Source organism: Diabrotica virgifera, chromosome 1 (genome assembly GCF_917563875.1).
Source record: "Diabrotica virgifera virgifera chromosome 1, PGI_DIABVI_V3a".
Lineage (NCBI taxonomy): Eukaryota > Metazoa > Arthropoda > Insecta > Coleoptera > Chrysomelidae > Diabrotica > Diabrotica virgifera.
Window position 1 is genome coordinate 171,685,511 of NC_065443.1, and position 25,875 is coordinate 171,711,385.

The following is a 25,875-nucleotide window of genomic DNA, read 5'->3' on the forward strand; positions in this document are numbered from 1 at the left end:
TTTTAACCATTTGTTTGGGTTTAAAATACTTAAATTAAAAAAGCGTTTTTTTTTATACAAGCTGTTTTTTTTCATTTTCTTTGTGCATGTAATACACAAATATGAAAAAAAATCTCAAATACATATTGTTATACAGACTTTTTAACAAATATATTATTTATTTATTAATAATGGGAACACAACAAAAATTGGAAAACTTCAAAACATTTTGCATACAAGAGTTAATAAATTTCTCAAACTGATTCAGTCTCATAATAATCTTGTAATCTAAGTCATCAATCTGATCAGCCAAGTGATCTTCTTCTAAAGGTGCCTATCTTCTGGAGATGTTGGCGACCACATTGACCCATCTTATTCTATTTACGGCAGCTCGAAATAGATAAGTTGATGTTAGACCAGTCCACTTTCTAAGATTGGTCAGCCAGGATATACGTCCAGGGCCTCTCCTGCCCTCAGTCTTGCCTTGTAGAATCAACTGCAGCAGTCGGTATTTTTCATTACGCATAATGTGGCCGAAGTAAGCCAATTTTCTGTTATTTACGGTGTTAATTATTTCTTTGTCTTTTCTTAGCCTCTGGAGAATAGTTATATTAGTTGTGTGGTGTATATATGAGACCCTCAACATACGTCGGTAGCACCACATTTCAGACGCCTCTATCCGTTTTATGGCATCTTCTGTCAGGCTCCAGCTTTCAACTCCGTAGAGGAGGACACTAAAGATGTATCATCTAAGAATTCTTATGCGTATATTGATACTTAAAGACAAGTTGCACAGAATTTTCCTAAGGGAGCGTTCAAGTATTACGTAACGCAATTTTTTAAGATTTTTTTTACCCCCCCCCCCTCCTTGATGTTTAGTCTTTTAGATTTGATTTAGTAACTTTCTGACTTTCATAATAATAAACTTTAACCGAGTTATTAAGTCTTAAAAATGGCCATTTTCGCGTTTTTCAAATTTTAAATTGCTTATAACTCGAACACGATCAACTTAGAGAAAAATTACAAGAGAGCTTTTCTGTCTGGAATGGTTCGAAAAATCTAAAAAAATGTCCGGGCCAAAAATATTAATTTTTGCAATTTGATTAAAAAAAAATTGTTAAAAAAATTGGACCACTTTTCGCGTGGGCGACTTCTTAAACCTTATTCTGGGGTGTCTCACGAATGTGATTATGCAAAAAAATCCCATGGGAATATTTTTTTCAACGAACCCGCCGTTCTCAACTTGTCTATAAGAAATGTGTAAATTTTAAACAACTGTTAATGTCACCGGTAAACGCAGTTAGTGTGCTATGGAAAAAAACAAAGAAACATTTTCCAGATGTAAACGTATTCGCTTTCTGGCAACGATACAGGGACAATTCAAAAATACGTGTTTCGAGAAAATCGAGTTTCAAGTTTTTGTCATTTTTCACAGCTATTGTATGCTTTGAGTTATATTCGTTTTTAACTAAAACTCTTCTTTGTTTCTCCTTGTACATCTCTTCTTTGTTTCAGTTGATATCAAAGATTGTTTTTCAGTTCATTTTGGCAATCTTTTGGTACCACTCGAGTTAATAATTAGCAATTAATTGAATATTTTTTGAATTGTCCCAGTATTGTTGGAAGAATCATTTAATTATTATGAATATTTTTGTGATCATTGTGGCATACATACTGAGACAATTCAAAAGGTTCACGACGGATTTTAGCGTTAGCTCACTACTCGTTCTGCGTTTACCTCCTACCATTCTGAATGTAACAGTGGACCTTGTTTGTGCCCTCACTCGGAGAGTATTGCACTTAAAAATGTCCCAGTCATCGCGGATTATAGAGCTTAAAATCCTCTATATGTTAGTGTAGACATCTCAAAAACGACCAATTTTGAGTTGTCCCTGTATCGTTGCCGGAAGGCGGTATATAATTAATTAAAACAACAATAAGACGAACAACACTATAAAATATAACAAAGAAATAAAAGCAACTACTTCCTTAGTGACGACCTAAATGTTCAAATTGTTGCTCATCATTTTCGATGCAAGCATTTACTCTCAAGAGTAGATTGCACAGCAGTCTCAATTTATGCTTTCGCAATGCTTTGAATCTTCTTCTTGTAGTAACTATCCGTTTCGGATGTTAGCGACCATCATGTCAATCTGTACTTTGCACAGTGCTGCTCTAAAAAGATTTGTGGTTGTTGTGTTAAACCACGTAAGTAGATTCTTCATCCAGGAAATTATTCGCCTTCCTGGTCCTCGTTTTCCTTCCACTTTTCCTTGTAAGATTAGTTGCAGCAGTCCATATCTTTCTCAGTTTCTCATGATGTGGCCAAGGTATTCGATTTTGGCTGCTTTTATTGTGGTTACCAGCTCCTTTTCTTTTTGTATTCTCAGATTAGTAACGTGGTCGGTATAAGATACCTTCAGGATTCGACGATAAAGCCACATTTCGAAAGCCTCAATTTTCTTGCAGGTGGCATCTGCGAGAGTCCACGACTCAACTCCTTACAACAGTATAGGAAAGATATAACAGCGTAGTAACCTACTTTTATGGGTATTGATAAATCATGACATTTGAATAGCTTAGCCTTTTGAAATGCAGGTCTTGATTTCTCTATCCTACATTTAATTTCTATGGAATGGTCCCAATCCTCATTGACGTTCGTACCAAGGTAGGTGTATGTCTTTACTCTTTCTATTTGTTGACCGCTCACACTGATTCGTCCAAATTGCTGTTTGTTCTTAGAGATTATCATACATTTTGTTTTCTTAGTGTTTAGTGAAAGTCCGTATCTCTAGCTGACTTCTGTGATTCTGTTCATTAACTCCTGGAGGGCTTCAGAACTGTCAGCGAATACCACCGTGTCGTCTGCGTGTCTTATGTTATTGATACATTTTCCGTTAATTCTAATTCCGGCTTCAACATCATCCACTGCCTCTTGAAAGATTTGCTCAGAGTAGATGTTAAACAGCAGTGGTGATAGTATACATTCCTGACGGACCCCTCGTTTGATTTTGATATCGTCGGATTCTCCTGCCTCTGTCCGGATAGATGATGTTTGATTCCAGTATATATTACTGATAATTCTTAAGGTACTAGTACACTTTAGAAGACCAAAAATAATTATTTTTTTCAAGAATTTTTTTCTCAGAACCTTTATTAAAAATTAACATAAAACTTTTTACATATTAATACCTAACTCTTAGAGGGTACAAAAAATATATCTTTTTTCATTTATGGTTGTACACTAATATTGTAGAGGGCGCAAAAGTCCAGGCCTCGAAAAATGATGGCGGACAGTTAATCTCAGGATTGGGATATCTGAAACATAAAAATCGTACTGCATTTGAAAAAGAAAGGTTTCTTACGTGACAATTTACCACAATTTGACCAAAAAATAAATATTTTTTAACCATGAAAAACAGAAGAAAAACGGGCGATTTTTTCACAAAAATTTTTCGAATTTCCGTAAATTCTTTTTTTTGCGGAATTTTTCACTAACGGTGGTAAATTGTCACGTAAGAAACCTTCCTTTTTCAAATGCCGTACGATTTTTTTGTTTCAGAGATCCCAATCCTGAGATTAACTGTCCGCCATCGAACTATTTTTTTTCGAGGCCTCGACTTTGGTGTCGTCTACAATATTAGTGTACGTGCATAAATGAAAAAAGATATATTTTTTGTATTCTCTAAGAGTTGGATATTAATATTTAAAAAGTTTTATGTTCATTTTTAATAAAGCTTCTGAGAAAAAAATCTTGAAAAAATGCTTATTTTTGGTCTTCTAAACTATTCTAAAGTGTACTAGTAACTAGTACCTTAAATCACAGCTGTTTATTCCAATAGTGTTTAGTATCTCCATCAGCTTGTCGTGCTTAACTGTATATAACGCTTTATGGTAATCAATGAAGCATGCATAAATATCGCAATATACGTCTCTACATCTTTGAAATAGCACTTGTATACTAAAGAGAGCCCCTCTCGTACCCACTGCATTCCGAAAACCAAACTGTGTACGGCTGATTTTTTCTTCGCACAGTCTATGTCCTTTGATGTATAATTTTTAGAAATAGTTTTAAAATATGGCTCATTAAGCTGATGGTTCGGAAATCACTGCAGGATACGGATTTTGTTTTCTTTGGTAAAGCAATAAACGTCGATTTCAGCCATGTTCTTGGTATTACTCCGCTCAAATATGTTCATTAAATATATTTGTTAAGCGCCGAGTACCGTCGGTATTAAATAGTTTTATGAGTTCAGCATATGCATTGTCAGGTCCAGGAGCTTTGTCATCTTTTAGTTGTGATATTGCTTTTTCAACTTCATCTGATGTGATTGGTAAATGGTCATCACATATTATGTAGGATGGAGGTTGTTCGGATCTAGTATCATCAAAGAGTTGTTGTATGTATTTTGTCCATATGCAGATGTCTTGGTTTTTGTCTGTGATGATATTCCCCTGTTGGTCTCGCATTTTGCTAGCTGATTCTCTAGATTATAGATCATGTTTTCTCGCGTAGTGGGCCTAGCCGCAAAAACAAGGTCTTTAATCTGTCCCCATAAATAAAAGTCTAAAACAGTTATAGTCCATTAAAATGTTACATTTTTTAGGCCGTACCTTGCATTTCTTAGAGGAGTCAATTTTATTTCTTTAATGTGTAGGGGAATCAGTAGAAGCTTAAGTTCAAGTTTTTGAGGTCGCCATCCTTGTCCCCCGGTCTCCATCTTGGAAATGGGGTGCAAAGGGGTTTCGCGCTATATCTAATTAAACATCTAATTAAACATAAAATGTAGCAAATTAAATTTTCCACAATTTTGTTTATTACTTTTTATCGTCAAGTGACCAACAAAAAAGATATAACCAAAAATATGTAAATTTTTTTTAACAAGTTTCCTTTTGGATGTTATAACTTTTTTTCAGTTCATTTTAAAATAAAATAACAGCAATTTTGTAGAGGGTTTTTCAGCGAACAATAATTTCCACTATAAAGTTGTTTAATTCTATTTATTTATATAGGTTTTACAGTGCTCCAAACTTGACCAGATTCTCGAATGCTCATAGGGATACAATAAAAACAAAAGTTAGGCTTACTTTTCTATCTATCTATATATATATATATATATATATACTGTGTCCGTAAAGTATGGAACAAATTCTTTTTTAGCTAAACAGAGCATTTTAAGAAATAATCCTGAAACACGTCGATTTTTGATTTTAATTTACGGTGTTTTAAAATAATATTCTAATATACAGGGTGAATTACTTTCGAGTAATGACGTCACCGTCATTTTTTTTTTTAAATGGAACACCCCCATTTTGTCTCAATTTTCGGATTACTCTAGCTGAGCTGATTCCAAAAATGTATGACATATTGATTCAAATTGGCACAGGGTGGACAAAAATACAATAGTTTTGTGTATGCTCATATTATTAAAGTTTAATTAATTTTTGATATTAAATTAAAATATTCAACTAAACAATATCAAAAATTAATTAAAATATCAAAAATAAAATAAGTATTTTTGAAAATATTGTTAATTTAACTAACGCGTTACTGTATGAACACACACAAATCTATTGTATTTTTGTCCACCCTGTACCAATTTGAATCAACATGTGATACATTTTTGGAATCAGCTCAGCTAGAGTAATCCGAAAATTGAGACAAAATGGGGGTGTTCCATTTAAAAAAAAATGACGGTGACGTCATTACTCGAAAGTAATTCACCCTGTATATTAGAATATTGTTTTAAAATACGGTAAATTACGAGATACCTTGTTCCAGTTGCCCACGGACATACATAGGACAGACAAACCGACGAATCCAAAACCGTATCTACGAACATTCCATATCTGTAAAACATTCTGACACTACTTCAGCCCTTGCCCAACATCATATTCAGACAGGTCACCAAATAGATTTCGAGAAAGCAAAAACCATCGCCCCTGTCCGCTCCTTAAAATCGAGAATCATCCGTGAAGCCATCGAAATTGAAAAACGCCCTCACAGCCTAAACACACGCGATGACGCCAAAAGACTGCCGGCAACATGGCGACCGCTGCTTCGGCGAATCCCCACGCCAGTCGATCCCACTCAGGCCTCTCCCGCGCATACAGTTCCCGCGCGCACTGAGAGTATAAAAGGAGCTACACAGGCGAAGACAGGTCGTCACTCGACACTGAGGAGTAGGCAGATTGAGACCTCAGTGCCGCTTGACCGTTCTCCTAGAGAACAAGACACTACTGGTACGTCACGAGTGAGGGGAGTAGGCAGATTGAGACCCCGAACTCGAACGGAACCATACCCCTCTTGATAATGGCTCCAAAAAGGGTGCCGAAACGTCGAGTTATAAATTCTCAACGCGGTTCTTCCCGAGAACTTAGTAATTTTCATATCATATCATATATATATTATATATATATATATATATATATATATATATATATATATATATATATATATATTAATGTGATATTCAAAGATCGGTGTGCTCAAAGCACTTGATTAGATAATTAACTAATTAATTAAATTTAATTTTAATGATGCACTTATGATTTAATCACACTATTTAATGCTCTAATCTCAGGGTTTTATATTCTCGTGCTTCAATATCTCCTTTGCTTTACATATGATAAATAAGGTCAAAGATTAACGGAATAAAACACATATATGGTACAAAAGCATCTATTGAAATAAATTCACCCTCAAAATATCCTCTAAAAATAATATCTCCTATTCTGATTATTGAAATAACCCTACCACTATCTAAAGTACTTATTGAAATTTGCGTTATGAATAATTCTACAAAAAAAATAAAACTGTCTCTCGGATGATGAGTTGTCCAAATTCTTGTCTCTGGTCGCCTACAATTTACTCTTAGCAGCCCCCTATGTAGTCAGCAATCTCGCAACAAATTATTGCAAGCCTATTGTCATTAATGACCCCCTACAGATGCACGTATCTTTCAAAAAACAATGCTAGCCTTTTCTCCTCTCGATAAACTAAATCTATTTCTCGTTCCGGCATGCAACGGTGACTCTTGGAATATAAGTAGAACAATATAACTTACAATGCTTTACGTGATGAGCTTCCGTCAGGACACTTATTTCAACAAACTCACAACTATTCACTTATCTGCCTTACTACTTCAGGAGACTCTTAGAGATCACCACTAGTCGACTTAACGATCATTTAACAACTGACTCTTCTTCCACCCTCTAACATTTCGCTAAACTCCCATTCTTCATACCTAGCCCCTCCTTTTTCCTTCTTCACCAATCCGAGTTCCTCAATTTTATCCCCATCTACCTTTCAGATAACAAACACCAATTTTCCCTACCATTAGAAATTTCCTAAAACTAATTACATGCCAATCGGTTTTTTTTCCTTTCTTAATATCTAAACAAAGATTACATTCATTTAAATTTCTAAATACAATTATTCCCTCGCCGCAAAAGTCCATTTGGGAAACCCGGTCTCATTGTCCAAACACATAACCACTTTCTTATCATACTAACTGTACAAAGAAAATACTTAATCCCTATTTAAATTTTGTTTACCTACGGCCATCCAAAGATAATTGACTTTCATTTCTTCGAAATGAATTTTGGTATATTTTTATTATATGTTTTAACTTTTCTAAAATATTAAGATCGAAACCATATTAATTCAAATTTTACATATCTTAACAATATATATATATATATATATATATATATATATATATATATATATATATATATATATATATATTAGGGTGGTCCTTATTTTCGAAAGTTCATATTTTTTCAAAATTATTTGTAATTTTGTTCAGTTACACCAAAACATTAAAAATACAAAATTTCAGCTCAATCCGATAATATTAACACGTGCCGCATTGGCCTTGAAGTTTCATGCATCTGACTGTCTAACATGCTACGACGAGTCGGCGCCAAGTGCGTTCGAATTCGCTACAAGCGCGACTACAAGTCTCGACAAGTCAATTTTGTTTTTACATATTATTTGTTCAATGCTACATTCGTTTTAGTTTCGTACTTGAAGTGCATAAGAAAAGACGTGCTATATAAGTAATTGATAAAAGTGCTGAAATGTCCACTTTGCGGAACAATATTTATCTAGTTGGAGTGATGAAAAATCAAATCTGCGGTAGTAAATTACCATGTAAACGAGATGTTTTGAGTGTACTTTTTTATAACATGAGAGTGGTAAATTTAAATCTTAATGACAGCAGTGCTTTAGTTATTGATGAAGTGGTCGTTTTTTGGAAAAAAGCAAGAATCCCAGTTCAAAACCGTTCAAACTGTATTTTGAAATTAAAATCTTTGTACGATAATGTCAGAAATTTAGAAAAATCTAAAAATAGAGATACTGAACGGCAGAGAGAAAAAGAAAATGATTTTAAAGAAGCTTTAGACAACCTTTTCGATATTGCCACCTTAAATGCGTTAAATGAGATTAAAATCGCCGAAGATAGAGAATTTTTAATTAAGCAAAGGGAGAAAGGTAGAGTAGGTTGTATGTTGGGAGTAGATATCAAATTATTACGTAAGGAAAAGCGGAAAGAAGAACGCACAGCTGCAGAGTTGAAAAGAAAAGAAGATTTGTTGGAAAATTCTAGTTGTTCGATTGGACATTTTGAAATGGAAGATAAAGAACACGAAGATTCACAGAAAAAAGTGATAAATCAAGACAACAGTGAAGATGACATATATTTCATATCGGAATCTCAACAGGGTCCATCTTCAAACAAGAGAGGACGAAAGACGTTAATGACACCTCGCCTGGCCGCTGCCTTGGACAAATGTAAAGTGAGTGACAGGGATGCAATGCATATTATTTCTGCCGTCCTAGAAGCTCTTAATATAGATATCACCGAGTTTGTTCTCAATAGATCGTCTATCAAAAGAAATAGAGAGATTTTGCGGAAAATAAAATATTCATCAATAAAATCGGTAGGAAATGATGCAAATTTTATTGAAGTGCATTGGGATTCCAAATTATTGCCTGATATCACAAAAAATGAGAAAATTGATCGGCTTCCTGTGATCGCGGTTGGTTTAGATTTTGAACAATTATTAGGAGTACCTGGAATTGCATCATCAGCAGGATCGGAAGTTTGCTCTGCTGTGTTCCATATCACTGATGAATGGAATTTAACCGAAAAAATTCAAGCCTTTTGTTTTGATACTACAGCATCAAACACTGGACGTATAAAAGGAGCTGCAGTTCTGCTTCAACAAAGGTTAGGGCGAGATATTTTGTGGCTTCCATGCCGACACCATATATTTGAGGTCGTTTTGGCTGGTGTATTCACGAGGACAAAAGCAATTGTAACATCCGGCCCTGAAATTGCTCAATTCAAAGCACTTAAAGAAAACTGGAAGAATATTGATAAAATGAAATTTTTAGATTATACCAGCGATGAAGCCGTTTATAATGCACTGAAAGATGTAGCGCCCGAAATTATTTATTTTGTGAAACAGAAACTTGCAGAAGAGCAACCACGTGATGACTACAAAGAGTTTTTGCAATTGACGCTCATTTTTTTGGGAGATAAAACAAATGTGAGTTTTAGGGCCCCCGGTGCATATCATTTAGCGAGATGGATGGCTAAAGCGATTTATTGTTTAAAACTTTTTTTATTTCGCGATCAAATGAAAATGAGAAAGGATAATTCCAAACTGAATGCAGAAATTTGCGTTTTCGTTGTATACTGTTATGTAGAGGCCTGGTTTTCAGCAACGAATACTACAGGAGCTCCCCTAAATGATATATATTTTTTGAGAAAATTGGTTATATTTAAAAATATTAATGAAAACATTGCAACCATTGCAATAACAAAATTTTTAAACCATTTATGGTATCTAAGTGAAGAGTGTGCTGCCATGGCAATATTTGACGATAGAATTGAGAGAGTTGAAAAAATTAGAATGGCTCAAAAAATTATGGAATGTGCAAGTAAAAACATAGAGACTGTGAATGAAAAAGAAGAAGAAAATGAAGAGACAGAAGTCATTGAGAAAAAACTATCGTTGCAAATCCGAGATGTCCAAAATTTTGTTCAAAAAGATCTACCAACTGAATTATTGTCCGCCAATTCACTTCAGTTATTTAAACGATTCGGTATTTGTGTTGAATTTCTTCAGGACGATCCGCTGAATTGGGAAAACAGAGAGGATTATCGCACAGGAAAAAATATCATTTCAACCTTAAAATGTACAAATGATATTGCAGAAAGAGGAGTCAAGTTGATTGAGGATTACAATGAAAAAATGACGAAAAATGAACATCAAAAACAATTTTTGATACAGGTATGTAGTATGTATAAACAATAGTTATTTATGAAACAGTTCGTGAACTATGCTTTTTGCGAACGCACGCGATACTTAGAGTACGAGCGATAGCGAGTGCTCTACATCGCGTAAGTTCGCAAAAAGTACTTCACGCACAGTTTCATACAATATTTTATCTACTCTAAAATCAAAAAACTGTAACTCTTCGTCACTGGAATTCATTTCAATTCTATTTACAATTTTTAGAACTTTGACATTTAAAAATTCTAATTTCTTTCAAACCACAAAACTGTCAAAATTTTTGTTGTAATTTATTGCTCATTATGTCATCACCATGACAACGCGAAAGTTAAGGATATTTGATTATATGAAAGTGTGTGAAAAACCCATTGAAAGTGTGTGAAAAAGTTAGTCCCATTTAAAATACACAGGTACTTCACGCACACTTTAAATCCTTCACGAACTGCTATCTATAATGACAGTTTTCACAAACTAAAAACTGATACATAATATGACGTAGAGTAGATAAATTTAATTTTTTGTTATTTTTTTCTTAGCAGTTAGTCCCATTTAAAATACACAGGTACTTCACGCACACTTTAAATCCTTCACGAACTGCTATCTATAATGACAGTTTTCACAAACTAAAAACTGATACATAATATGACGTAGAGTAGATAAATTTAATTTTTTGTTATTTTTTTCTTGAACACATTATATAGGCTAGGTTCAGAAAACACATTCAATATTATTTTTTTTTATTCAGGTTGTTCAGGAGTACCGGAGAGAGTTCCCAGTCGCCACAAAAGGAGGCTTACTTAAATCCAAAATATGTATCTGAAGTGGATGTATCATTTCAATAAATAAAAAATATAGTATTAGGATAAACTATATCTTCATTTTACGTTTTCATTTTAATTAGTATGTTTTTATACTAAAGTTTAAAAAAAATGCGTAATTTTATGTTTACAGTCGAGCGTACGCGTACATTGTCGTTCTTATAGGTAATAACTGCCTTACATTGAATCTCACAACTTTAGCGTCGATGCGGCACGTGTTAATATTAACCGATTGAGCTGAAATTTGTTATATTTTCATGTCTTATATAAAGGTACATTCTGGCAAATAATTTCTAAAAAATTCGAAAAAAAATTTTTTTCCTTATAAATAAGGACCACCCTAATATATATATATATATATATATATATATATATATATATATATATATATATATATATATATATATATGTTACACTTGAAGTTTCCGCGGGAGCTATATGTGCTTTCTGTTGTTTTCCGGGTGTGACTCCGCGTTGAATAATTTTGGTTTTGATAAAAACCATTATTTTGACGACGTTTCGGCAAGATCTCACTTGCCATTGTCAAGTCAGGTAGTTCCGCTTCTCGCTGCTGCTAGTTTACTTCAAGCAGCAGCGAGAAGCGGAACTACCTGACTTGACAATGGCAAGTGAGATCTTGCCGAAACGTCGTCAAAATAATGGTTTTTATCAAAACCAAAATTATTCAACGCGGAGTCAAACCCGGAAAACAACAGAAAGCATATATATATATATATATATATATATATATATATATATATATATATATATATATATATATATATATACATGAGATGTAGATCCTTGAAACACACTCAGTGATCAAAAGATCCAAGGTTAATGGTTTGACGACCACTCGTACGAAATCAAACAGATGAAATAGAGAATGTGGAAAAATCCCCTTACGAACAATTCACACATCCACCATTTCGGGTTGGGAAAAATTTTTCGAATAGAATCAAAGATCCAAACACCAGTTCTTAGAAATGTGTTTCGCCCTCTTCATATATATATATATATATATATATATATATATATATATATATATATATATATATATATATATATATATATATATATATATATATATATATATATATATTATATACAGGGTGGTTCATCTTATTCGCCTCGGTCTCTGTACGGAAAACCACTTGATATTTTAAAAAAAATTTCTTAACAGAAATATACAGGGCCTTTAATACTACAACCTAAAAATAATGTGAATTATACAGGGTGTTCCAAAAAAGAGTGGTATATCAAAGTTATATTTTTTCTTATGGAATGCCCTATATCTGATGACATTATTGAATTGAGCTTAAAAAATAAGCTATACTTTCGTAAGAGTTCCCTATACCTAAATACAGGGTGTTTTGATTTATTTCGATTTTTATAAAAATGTAAGGTTTTAGAAAAAAATAAATATCTACGAATCTAAGAAGCAGTAACAAATTCTTTCTTGAATCTTGAAAATAGACTATTTAGCATACTTAAACAGATGCTTATTGTAACAAAATTTCTTACAGGGTGGTCAAAATATGAGATTGTTCTATTAACAAATTCAAGCTGTAATAACTTACTTATTTTAAATGGAACACCCTGTATCTTACTAGTCTATCGCGTAGAAAATTTGCTTAGCTTTCAATTTGTATTAGGGTTTCCTATACCTATCTTTTTACAGGGTGATCAAAATATTAGATTGTTCTATTAACAAATTCAAGCTGTAATAACTTACTTATTTTAAATGGAACACCCTGTAGCTTACTAGTCTATCGAGTAGAAAGTTTACTTAGCTTTCAATTCTTATTAGGGTTTCCTATACCTATCTCCCTTCATTTTTTAAATATTTAAAGATTTCCTAATTTGTAAGCTTTAAAAATTAGAATTACATATGTACCTATGTCGTGTTTATGTACAACACATCACCAACACCGGCAATATACTTAGACAAAATACTGTCATTAATAATAAAATTTTCATTGTTATCATGTAATCACACAGAGTGTTGTATTATTTTAGTTGATTTTGGCCTACATGTGAAATTGAATAATATGTTTATTTTAAACTGCATACCCTATATTAGATGCCGTATTCTGGAAGATATTTAAATTATATTTCATTCCGTATAAGTATTTTCCATATCTTAACCCAACGGTTAGTGTAAATTTAAGAACGCCACTTTTTGTTTGAATCTTTAAATCGCAATTACAAACAATTAAATGCAATGGCTACTTTGACGAAAACCAGCCTATTGTACAAAAATATGTAAAAATGTGTATTTACAGAATAACATGGGAATTTATGTTTACAGAATAACATGTGTATTGAGAATGTTAACATGGAATTGAAGAGATTTTAAATATCTTCCAATATAAAGAATAGAATATCGAGTATGTCATTTAAAATAAGAACACTCTGTGTGATTAAATAATAAAAATGTGAATTTTATTAATGGAACTATCTTGACTAAGATATTTAAGTATATTGCCGGTGTTGGTGATGTGTTGTACATAACCACGACATAGGTACTTAATTCTAATTTTTAAAGCTTACAAATTAGGAAATCTTTAAATATTTAAAAAATGAAGAGATAGGTATAGGAAACCCTAATAAGAATTGAAATCTAAGTAAATTTTCTACTCGATAGACTAGTAAGATACAGGGTGTTCCATTTAAAATAAGTAAGTTATTACAGCTTGAATTTGTTAATAGAACAATCTAATATTTTGACCACCCTATAAAAAGATAGGTGTAGGAAACCCTAATACAAATTGAAAGCTAAGTAAATTTTCTACGCGATAGACTAGTAAGATACAGGGTGTTCTATTTAAAATAAGTAAGTTATTACAGCTTGAATTTGTTAATAGAACAATCTCATATTTTGACCACCCTGTAAGAAATTTTGTTGCAATAAGCATCTATTTAAGTATGCTAAATAGTCTATTATTAAGATCCAAGAAAGAATTTGTTACTGCTTCTTATATTCGTAGATATTTATTTTTTTCTAAAACCTTACATTTTTATAAAAATCGAAATAAATCAAAACACCCTGTATTTAGGTATAGGGAACCCTTATGAAAGTATAGCTTATTTTTTAAGGTCAATTCAATAATGTCATCAGATATAGGGCATTCCATAAGAAAAAATATAACTTTGATATACCACTCTTTTTTGGAACACCCTGTATAATTCACATTATTTTTAGGTTGTAGTATTAAAGGCCCTGTATATTTTTGTGAAGAAAATTTTTTAAAATATCAAGTGGTTTTCCGTACAGAGACCGAGGCGAATAAGATGAACCACCCTGTATATATATATATATATATATATATATATATATATATATATATATATATATATATATATATATATATATATTGATGCACGTTAAGTTGTGACTTCCGGTATACAGAAGAGGCTGTCCGACTTCCACCTTTTCTACTAGGAATTATTTTTTAAAAATTGTGTATTTGGTAAAAGGGGGCTTATAAAATGGGTCTACCTATTGAGGGGAAAGGATTTACCAAAATAAATTTTGTATATATATACGTATATACCGAAGCGTACAGCATACGTTATGGCTTCCATATATAGGGTAGTTCAAGGTGCGTTGTCACTTCCAGCGGTGTTGTCATATTTTGGAAGTCACAACGACTCGTCTGCTGATTTACCTCTTACTTTAAGCGTAATGGTGAATGCAGTTCTATGTTTTAAAGTTGTCTATTTAAATTAAAATATTCTTTTGATTAAACAGGTTTACAAAAAAAATACATTTCGGAATATTTGACGAAACCATATGACTAGGGGGTTTTTGGGGTTGCTGGTCACGAATCCGGGGTCCGCTGACCTCTATCACGTCAGGTAATGGTAATCTCAAGGTCAAATCAAGATAAACCGACAGTCGCTCTGAAAAAGTATATTAGGGGGTTTTTGTGGTCGCTGATGACGAATTTGTGTCCGCTGATCTCTATCACGTCTAGCTCAAGGTCATTTCGAGGTCAAATCAAGATAAATGGACACGATCGCTCTGAAAAAGTATATTAGGGGGTTTTTGGGGTCGCTGATCACAAAACTGGGGTCCGTTGAGCTCAACCGCGACAGGTAAAGGTCATTTCAAGGTCAAATCAGTTTTGTGGACTTGTCCTGATTTGGCCTTGAAATGACCATTACCTTACGTGGTAGAGCTCAACGGACCGCAGTTTTCATGATCAGTGACTCCAAAACCCCTATATTTTCAGAGCGATTGTGTCGATTTATGTTGATTTGACCTTGAACTAGACGTGATAGAGGTCAGCGGACTAATGATTCGTCATCAGCGACACCAAAAACGCCCTAATATACTTTCTCAGAGCGACTGTCGATTTATCTTGATTTGACCTTGAAATGACCTTTACCTGGCGTGAAAGAGGTGAGCGGACCCCGGATTCGTGATCAGCCACCCCAAAAACCCCCTTGTAACATGGTTTCGTCAAATAGTCCGAAATTTAGTTTTTTTTTTGTAAACCTGTATTATTTATGATATGATTGATATTTATTTTACAAATACTAATATTTTATTATTGCTGCAAAATGGATTTTTTGGAATTAATTAAAAAAGTGTTATTAGTAAGTAATTTATTTATGAAAATTATATCAAAAATTTTAATAGATAAATTTGAACTTATAGGAAATTTTAATATTTATTATTTTTCTTGATTAAATTTTGAATTTTAGATTTTATTACAGGCACCGTCCTTTTAATTTTTGATGTACCAATAATAATGTGTAATAAGAAAATTAAATGGCTAAATACACCAGGTGGGGTTGAGCTGCTAAAAAGCTATCTAGATCCATCTTTTTAGAGCAGATTAGTCCCAGTCTGCTACTCGATACTATTGACTGTGCTTCTCCAGTTCTTTCTATCCTCTGTCTTTTTCTGCTAGTCTCTAATTCCTGCCCTATATAAATTTTCCCTTACTTCCTGTAACCATTTATTCTAGTTCCTCCGCGTCTCCTTCTAACTCCGGGTTTCCATTGTAAAATTGAGTTTATAGTTGTTACGCTACCTGCTCTCCATATATGCCCCAACCATCTAACACTGTGCTGAAATCTGAAAATCTGGAATAATATCTACCCGGGTCGAAACATTTGTTTTAATATATGAAAATAGTTATTTATGAAACAGTTCGTGAAGTATGCTTTTTACGAATGCACGTGATGTTTAGAGCACAAGCGACAACGGAGCGAGTGTTATACATCGCTTAAGTTCGCAAAAAGTACTTCACGCACAGTTTCATACAATATTTTATCTACGATAAACAAATAAAAAAACTGTAACTCTTCATCACTGGAATTCATTCCTATTCTACAATTTTTAGAACTTATTTAAACATTCTAATTTCTTTCAAACCACAAAACTGTCAAATTTTTTTTTGTAATTTATTGCTCATTATGTCATTACCATGACAACGCGAAAGTTAAGGATATTTGATTATATGAAAGTGTGTCAAAAACAGTGCGAAAAAGTAAATCCCGTTTAAAATACATTGTTACTTCACGCACACGTTATCCATTAAATAGATGGATGCAGATCGGCCTTATATCGGATCCTCTACTATTAGTCCGTTCCCTGACGGTAAAATATTGCAAAACCCATAAATTTTAAAAAACCGCTTAGATCAGGGGTGGGCAATTACTTTTAAGCGCGGGCCAAAATGAAAGTTTCAAAATGTCTCTCGGGCCGGAGGACTATACCGGATATGTACGCTGTGCCCACGCGAATTTTTTTGGTGTAGTTTATTCCCTGCCCAAGAAATAAATACTATAAGTATTATTTTAAAGCATTTGGACAAAGAAATTTGACTGTTAATAATTAGAAAATGGTAATAATAAATTGTCCTACTTGGGAATACATGCGAAAAACTTGTGCCCAGTAAAATATGTCACGTAATTGAAAAAAAAATGGTCATTATATTAAATCATAAGAAGATCCAGAAAAAGAACCAGATAAAAAATGAAGATATTGAGCAAGTGGACAAAATGAAATACTTACTTAGGATTAATTATTTATATGGGAAATAAGCCACAATTAAAATGAAAAAAATAATTTTATTATATAATAAATAAAATTATTTTTTTCATTTTAATTGTGGCTTATTTCCCATATAAATAATTAATCATAAAAATGCCACAAGGAAATAGCTTCAGAACAACTTACTTAGGAGTCTGGATTACGGAAGATTTAAATTCGAAATCATAAATTCGATCAAGAATAGAGCAATTGAGGGTAGACTTTTTGAAGATGAGGACATTTCTGAGTCACCAAAGACTCAATCTGCAAATCTGATATTAGTTGATAAAATGTTGTATATCCACTCTATTCTTTTTTATGGTGCCGAAGCTTGGATTGTTAATGCTGACTTAATGAGAAAGCCGGAAGCTTTTGAGATGTGGCTTTTTGGGAGAATTTAGAAAATACCATGGACCGATCATATACGAACAAAATGATGTTGCACGAAATGGAAAGAGACAGAGAACTTTTGACCTCCATTAAAAGGAGACAGACAGCATATTTACGGCACATGCTCAGAAATGATATGTACGAGTTGTTCGAAGGAAAAAGGGGTCCTGGTAGACGACAAATATTCTGACTGAAAACATTTGAGACTGGACCGGGTTAAACACACAGACGCTTTTAAGAAAAGCAGAAAATAGAGACGAATTTGCAATGGTGTTTTAGCCAACCTTCATTAGTGGAGTCGGCGTTAGAAGAATAATAATAAATTAATGGTAATTAAATAAATCAGTTATTGAAAGATTTTATTTTCTTATTTATTTATATTTTAACGATACAAATTAATTTATATTGATACATATTTTGTAAATATACCTAATATTAAATAAAATTATAAAAAAAAAGACAAACATTAAACGTTAAAATTAATAGAATACTCATTATAAGTATAACTTCTATAATAGTTAATGCGAAACGTGAAATCGCGAATGTTCATGTGATATTATTTCTTCAAAATTGGGATCCAAATCACTTGTAGCAATCCTTAATACCGAGTGTAGATTTTCGTCAGTAATTTGTGATCGATATTTATTTTTCGTGGAAACCATCAACGAAAAAGTTCTTTCACAAATATATGTCGAACCAAATAATACTAGGTATTTTTGAACATAGTTTAAAAAATGTTTAAAATGTTCTGTATTCAAAGCACCGTAGAAAGCACTCAATTCGTTTGATTGAACATTTTCTTTTAATAAATTATTTGCCTGTAAGTCAATTAATTCTAGCTGAATTTCAACAGGAGCTTCTTGCACATCGAAATTGAAAGGTTGACTAATTAATGACAAAGGTTTTTCAATAGCTTTGAAATCTTGAAATCTTCTTTGGAATTCAGTATGCAGGTCTTGTGTTACTGAACTATATTTAAGAAAATCAGAATTTTTCAATAATTCTCGTCGTGTTTGTAATGATGGAAAGTGGTTTAATATTTTTTTATTAAAGTTCTCAGCAAATAAGTTTAGTTTTATCATAAATGCTTTGACATTTGAGTGCATATTGAAAGCGAACTGGTTTTTCCCTTGTAAATTTACATTAAGTTCATTTAAATATTTTACAATATCTACAGAAAACGACAAATCGTTTAGCCATGCCTCATTTTGCAATTCAGGAAAATCATGTAGTTTTTCTTTTATCGACAAGAAGGATACTATTTCATCAAGCAAATATTGAAATCTGTCCAAAACTTTACCGATGCTAAGTGTAACATCTCACCTCAGTGTAGTAAGGAATTTCGTAAAAGTCACTTTCAATTTCTTTCAAAAATTCAACAAACTTTCGATGATTTAAGGCACGTTCCCGGATAAAATTTACAACTTTTGTCACAACAGTAACGACGTGATTCAATTTTAAAACTTTTCTACATAACACTTCTTGATGAATAATGCAGTGTAAAAATAATATGTCTTGTTCTGGCTGCAACTGTTTTACTTTGTCGCTGATTCGTTTTAGTAAGCCCACATTTTTCCCTGTTAAACTAGGACAGCCATCCGTAGTGATGCTTACTATTTTGTTCCAAGGTAAATTTACTTTAACTAAACACTCTTCAACAGCGTTAAAGAAGTCTTCACCGGTAGTTGTATCTTTCATTGGAGGCACACTAAGAAGTTCCTCGCGAATTTCACATTTTTTGTTAATGCCCCGAATAAATATTAATAATTGACTTGTGTCAGTAATATCGCAGGACTCATCCAACGCCAGAGAACAATATGTAAAATCAGCAATTATTGTTTTTAGCTGGTCGAGTAAATTTCCTGAAATATTTTCGATCCGTCGTACTATTGTTCTCCTTGACAGGCTTAAATTTTCAAAAATATGTTTTTTTTTTCAGGACAACATATCTCCGACACTTCTACCATGCACTGTTTAACAAATTCTGCTTCAGAAAAAGGTTTACATAACTTAGCAATTTTGTGTGCAATAACATAACTTGCTTGTGTGGTAGATTTCTCGATGTTACTTTGTTTGCTAAAAATATTTTGTTGTTTATTTAAGTTTTTTGCTAAGTTGTCTGCAGCATTTTTAAGTTCTTCTAAAGAAAACGATGCATATTTTGGATGTTTTGATGTAAAATGCCTCTTTAAATTATATTCCTTGAAAACAGCAATGGTTTAATGGCAAACTAAACAAACTGCTTTCTTACCAATGTTCGTAAAAAGGTATTTTTATGTCCATGCTTCATTAAAATTTCTGCATTCCAAATCAACTTTTCTTTTTTTAGATTGTATCATTTTGCAAATGCTTACAAATAAATATTTTAATACAATAAAATAAAAACAATGTTTTCAAATTTTACTTACAAAATGTCCTCCACTTTTTCAATTTATTATATATTTGCAAAATAACACACTGTATCAAAAGAAATATGAGGAGTAATAGGAAATACGACCAGTGCTAAATCAAAATAAACTTATACGCGTCTTTCGAAGTAGTTGTAAAACTTCGGCAAAAATCGGTAACAATGAATTTTATGCTGAAGTAGGTATTCCAAACAACCACACTTAATTCAGATTTAATAAATAAAGAATCATATTATTGGGACCAAAGTGCTGAGGTATTTAGATTATAAACTGTCAGTGATATGGTTGAAATAGATACCCAAACACCGAGTGCTTGTCTTGAGACCTTGAGAGTTAAATACGATTATTAATACCGAATAAACAATTATGAATCTCCGGGGATTTCCCTATATTTTAAAAGAAATTTAAAGTAAATAGTTACAATTAAACAGTTTTTAAAAATATAGTTAGCTAAGGCTGTTCGTAATTATAATACTCTCTATTATTTATATATTTAATAATTTATGTGAACACTATGCAAACTATTACTGTTGATTTCAACAAAATCACATAAAAGGGATTAAAAAGATTAGGTACTTGCGGGGTTTTTCAACGGGCCGGACAAAGTAAGCGAAAGGGCCGGACCCGGCCCGCGGGCCGGCTTTTGCCCACCCCTGTGCTATAGCCTTATTCTTTAACTATATCTCTGTAATAACATTGTTTCTAGACAGGTAAATTATCATTGTATACTGGGCGTTCCAATCAAACTGGTTTTTTTTTCAATTTTCACAACACCCTGTGGAATATTCTAGCCTTTATACAATATTGAAATTAAAACCCAACTATAGCCCCAGGTTTTCTTAACGTTCTGTTTGTTATTCATTCGCTTATGTTGGATAATAAAAAAGTTAGGGACTTTAACAACTAAACATGTTCTTTATCAATACATGGTGTTTCTAAATAAGTGCGACAAACTTTAAGGGGTAATTCTGCATGAAAAAATAATGATCGTTTACTTGATAAAGCTATGTCCGCAAATGCTTGCAAATATAAAATTCTTTTGCCAAACGATCATTATTTTTTCATGCAGAAATTACCCCTTAAAGTTTGTCGCACTTATATTTAGAAACACCTGTATCGATAAAGAACATGGCTAGTTGTTAAAGTCCTTAACTTTTTATTATCCAACGTAAGCGAATGAATAAAAAAACAGAATGTTAATAAAACCTGGAGCTATAGTTAGGCTTTGATTTAAATATTTTATAAAGGCTAGAATATTCCACAGGGTGTTGTGAAAATTGAGAAAAAAAACCCAGTTTGATTGATACACCCGGTATACAATGAAAATTTACCTGTCTATCAACAATATTATCATAGCTATTTTGTTAAAGAATAAGGCTATAACATATTAAAAAAAATTACTTAAATCGGACAACAGGTTTGGGAGATACGAGACATCAAAAATTACCCATTTTTTTGGGGTGCCCGTTTTTCGTGCCGGTGAGTGTAGATTAAATTAGAAGTTCATTGTAAAAAAGGAAGTAAACAAAAACACGAGAAAAATGAATTTATATAAGTAAATAGGTAAGTAAATATTATAGATTAAAATAAGTACAGAAAATATATAATTATAGAGATATATAATCACTTATTGTACCTTCATTTAAGGCTAACTTTAAAAGTAAAGCAGATATGCTATTATTCATGTTTAAAAACAAAAGGCACACAAAACACTAAGTACGATTAGGACCGCGAATCTACAACAGATAAATGTCTGGAAACCGTTACACAGGGTTGCCAAAAAACGGAAGTCACACCGAGCGGTGTGGTATACGGAAGACGCTACGCGTTGTGTACATAGCCTGTATAGTAGCACGGGAGCGACACTAGCGCTGGTGATATACCGTCGAACTAAAATCTGATCTTATGAGTATGTTAGATACGATATGACTTCCAGCGAAATTTTTAATATTAGCCTTCTGATACCATCTAGTAGCCAAATTCGTAAAAATATAGGCAAAACGTTGTGACTTCCGAAATCGGAAGTCATAACGGTATATATGAAGTAACAACGTATTACGAGAATCTACTTTGGAAGTCACATGGGTACATGAATCAATATATATATATATATATATATATATATATATATATATATATATATATATATATATGGAGGGCTCAGAAGCCAATCAGGTTAAGTCACTAAATATAAAATCTGAGAAAATTGACTTGTTTCAAAACTTGTTGTAAGAAAATAACGACTCCCATATAAGTACTAATAATAATTTTTATTGAAATGTAACATACTGATAAACTTAAATATAAGAAAAGTTAATGAAAATGAAAAGCGTTTTTCTTTTTTAATGCGTTTACACAAGGAAAAAATGACTTATGCTAAGTGTCCACTGAACTAAAAAATAAAATAACGGGAAAACAATTATTAGTCTATGTAATTATCCGAATCGTCACTGTCGTTATTAGCCTCAAGTTGGCCGATCACTGAAGTTGAATTTCGAGGATTATTCCTTTGTATTACTGGCAAATTTTTATAAAATGTGTGGTAGTGCGGTGGAATGTAAGGAAGCAAATCAAACATGTGTTTTTTTTAAGTCTTTGACAGGTCTGCGATTTGGGTAGAGTTGCTCCTGAACAATATTAAATAACTTAGGTGGTCTTCCCTTTCCGGCCTTTTTTGCAATATTGATCTCGTTAAATGGAAAATCTTCTTGCAGTGTTTCTTTATAGAAAATAGATTCCGGTTTATTTTTGTAATATCTGAGCCATTTTATGTTCAACCAATTAACTTTCCCCCCTGTATTATCAATTTTTCTATTAATGATGCTGTTTTCCAATATTCTTGTCGAAAGAAATTCTTCACGTTTCATTTCAATTATTTGAAATGCATTAGTTTTCTTAGCAGTGGCAACTAAATTAATCCAATCTTCAGGACCATAAATAAACTCTTTTTTCTTTGCCTTTGACTCAATAACCCCAAAATCTGCATCATTCGGAAGGTAGCTATGACCTGAGGTGAGAAATTTATGGTCAATTGAAGTAGCGTTCATTTCGGGGTCTTGTGCGAGTTTGAGAAGTGACAGACTTAGTTTAATATTGCGGTTCTGGCCTGTACAACAGTCCGAATACAAAATGATACTATCACAATTTCTTGCATTCATTTTTAAATGTTTTGTCAGGCAGGTGGCAACTTCTTGTGAACCTCGCGATCCCTCTGTTTCGTCCCACATAAACATGTACCCCTTATTGTCGTTGAAACTATGAATTCCCAAATTATAAACATATAAATTCATCTTATAATAAGCAACAGATGTGCTTAGTTTGGGAAAAGGTAAAGCTTTTTGTAGATCGAATGTAAGAACATAGATGTTTTCATTAGCTAAATTTTTATCTTTGTTAAGCGAATCTCTCGCTAGTTTTGCCTTTCTGAGATGAATTTCTTTATCGGTTTTTGCTTTATGTATATCTTCTTCATTATTCCCAAATCTGATGGTATTTTGCAAAGAATCACATAACTGGTAGGTATCTTTAGATGGAGGTTTGAAGTGCAGATTAAAATTTGAAGAGAAAACATGATAGTACATTTTTTCTTTAACCGATTCTGAACCTTCCTGTTCACATTTCTCTTTATAAAGTTGATACATCTTTCTAATATTTAAATCTGGATTTAAATATTTTCTATCTGGAGCATCACAAAGAGTATAGTGGCTCTTGTAGCAAGGAAATGATTTGATGTGTTCCTTGACTTTCGTGACGTCTATTTTATTGGTTGGTTCTTTGTGACCTCTTTTGTCTATGCAAGAAGCTGGCGTTGTACTACAAGACAGTTTATAGATACGCCCCTCACTCACTTGAAAGGTATCTTTAAAAAATTTCTTACACACACGAATGGACAAGTCTGTAGTAGTTAAGTAATATTTTACTGATTTTAATCTTGGCGCTTTTGATCCATTTCTGACGCGACGTTTTTGAACAGAGCTGTTATGAATCAGTCCACGAAGATAAATGTTCTGCTTTGTATTGTCAGCTAACTTGTAAAATGAGTCAAAAATGAGTTGTCGTTCTTCGAGTGGTATATTAGAAGAACAAAGTCGTCTACATTTACAATCAACATTTTTAAACGATTTGCCAGGTATGTTCTTCCGGTTTCTGTTCACGTAAGCTTTTCCACTATACCGTCGAACTGCGTTGACTGTCCGTCTCCATTCTGTTGGATTCCTTTTTCGCTTTCTCCCTCTTGTCGGAGATTCTACCATAACACCCCCTTCATTTTCAATCACAATATTTTCTGCCCCAAGATCGTCGGCAGGTAAACTGGAACCATCTGAAACAAATTTCAGTGGTCAAAGCGTGTAAGTCAAAATCATTTTTTTTTCTTTGAATTTGATGCAATTTCAGTCACAATAATCATAAAAAGGATTGTTTTGTGTTCATCTTTAGTAATAATTTTAACATTTAATCTATTGTTAGCAGAAAAAGCATAAAACACATTTTCGTAAGAAATTATTCCCGCCTTTTTAGGTTAAAAGTTACTTACTTGAATCAGATGAACTATTTCCACTGTTAGGCACATATTCTGATCCACTATCCGAGTAAGGATCATTTTCTTCAAGTTCTAATGAAAAATCAACGGTATTTTCACTCATTTTTACCGATAACAATCGTGAAATAAATCTCAAATCAAACTGTGACACGCCGAGATGACTTACACTAATTGACTTCCGATAATTTTTCAGTTTATTTCTGACGCTAAACAAAGTACCGCCATCTGTTGGTTTTACTGTCAAGCATTGACTTAGGCGTTTTGTCTGTAGAAAGTTTTAGCTGTAAGAAGGAATCTTCGACACGTAACTCAATTTTTAGCGGAAAGTGACTTACACTGATTGGCTTCTGAGCCCTCTATATATATATATATATATATATATATATATATATATATATATATATATATATATATATATACATATGATAAGTAAACGTTCAATATTGGGTTTGCAGCGATAAAAAAGTGAAATGTGTACTCTTGTAAATTTTTTATTCCAAGCTTTCGGACATGGTTATGTCCTTCATCAGGGAGCTACAAATGTGATGATAGTTTGTTAACGTTGGTATAATTAATTAAAAAATTCTTCGCTACTTACAAACTTATTGAGATTGTATCATCAATGATGTTATATTATAATGTTGATAAAATTTATCACAGTCTGTCATCTTTGTTAAGTCTAAAACTTACTTCTATATTTAAAATCAAAAATTGCTTTACATTCACAACACTTAATTATTATAAAACCATGCCATGACATTGTTATTCTTAATTTGATTATATCGCCATTAGTTTTTGTCACGACAATCAAGTAGTTTTTATTATTGGCTTTTCGGAACTCTCCGTGTGTAAATTTAAAAATATTCGAATTGACAGATGAAAACTCCACACCCACAATATCAAGCAACTGGTAGTACAGCAAATTATAGGCCTATCATTGGGTGTATTGTGGCAATATAAATTATTTTATATTTGTTAATATTAGAAAGGAGTGAAGCTTTAACCTGTCAATTCTTCAATACAAAGCTTTTCAAACTAACATAAAAAAATTATTCAGGTCATAATTCTAACAACGTTACAATTGATTGAGTTTTTATTTTGTATGACCCCAGTATCTGTGTGTATAAAAAAATTACTAAATTTTTAAACAAACTTCAATGAAAAAAAAAATATCTTTTGAAAAAATCCTTTAAAAACTTTCTTTCCCTTAAATGTCCATTGATAAATTATTGGTTTTGTTATTGTGGCATTTATCTAGTAGTAACAGATAGGAGAACATTTCATTTAGATGACCAATATCCGTTCTATGATTCATTGCATTAATATCTTGGCAAATGTAGGCCATTTCAAGAAAAAGTCTTTTGGTGATGTTACTTTCCT

General features: G+C 32.5%; 2 protein-coding genes across 3 annotated transcripts in view; both read left to right on the top strand.

Annotated features, from left to right (window-relative positions):
* Positions 1-25,875, top strand: part of LOC126878872 (Y-box factor homolog) — a 233,541-nt gene that overhangs the window by 29,732 nt on the left and 177,934 nt on the right. The gene's annotated exons all lie outside the window — the stretch shown is intronic.
* LOC126878871 (uncharacterized) lies at positions 7,741-11,162 on the top strand. Its single transcript, XM_050641768.1, has 2 exons — positions 7,741-10,287; positions 11,036-11,162. Exons 1-2 carry the CDS (start codon positions 8,065-8,067, stop codon positions 11,108-11,110), a joined length of 2,298 nt encoding a protein of 765 aa, XP_050497725.1. The 5' UTR covers positions 7,741-8,064; the 3' UTR covers positions 11,111-11,162.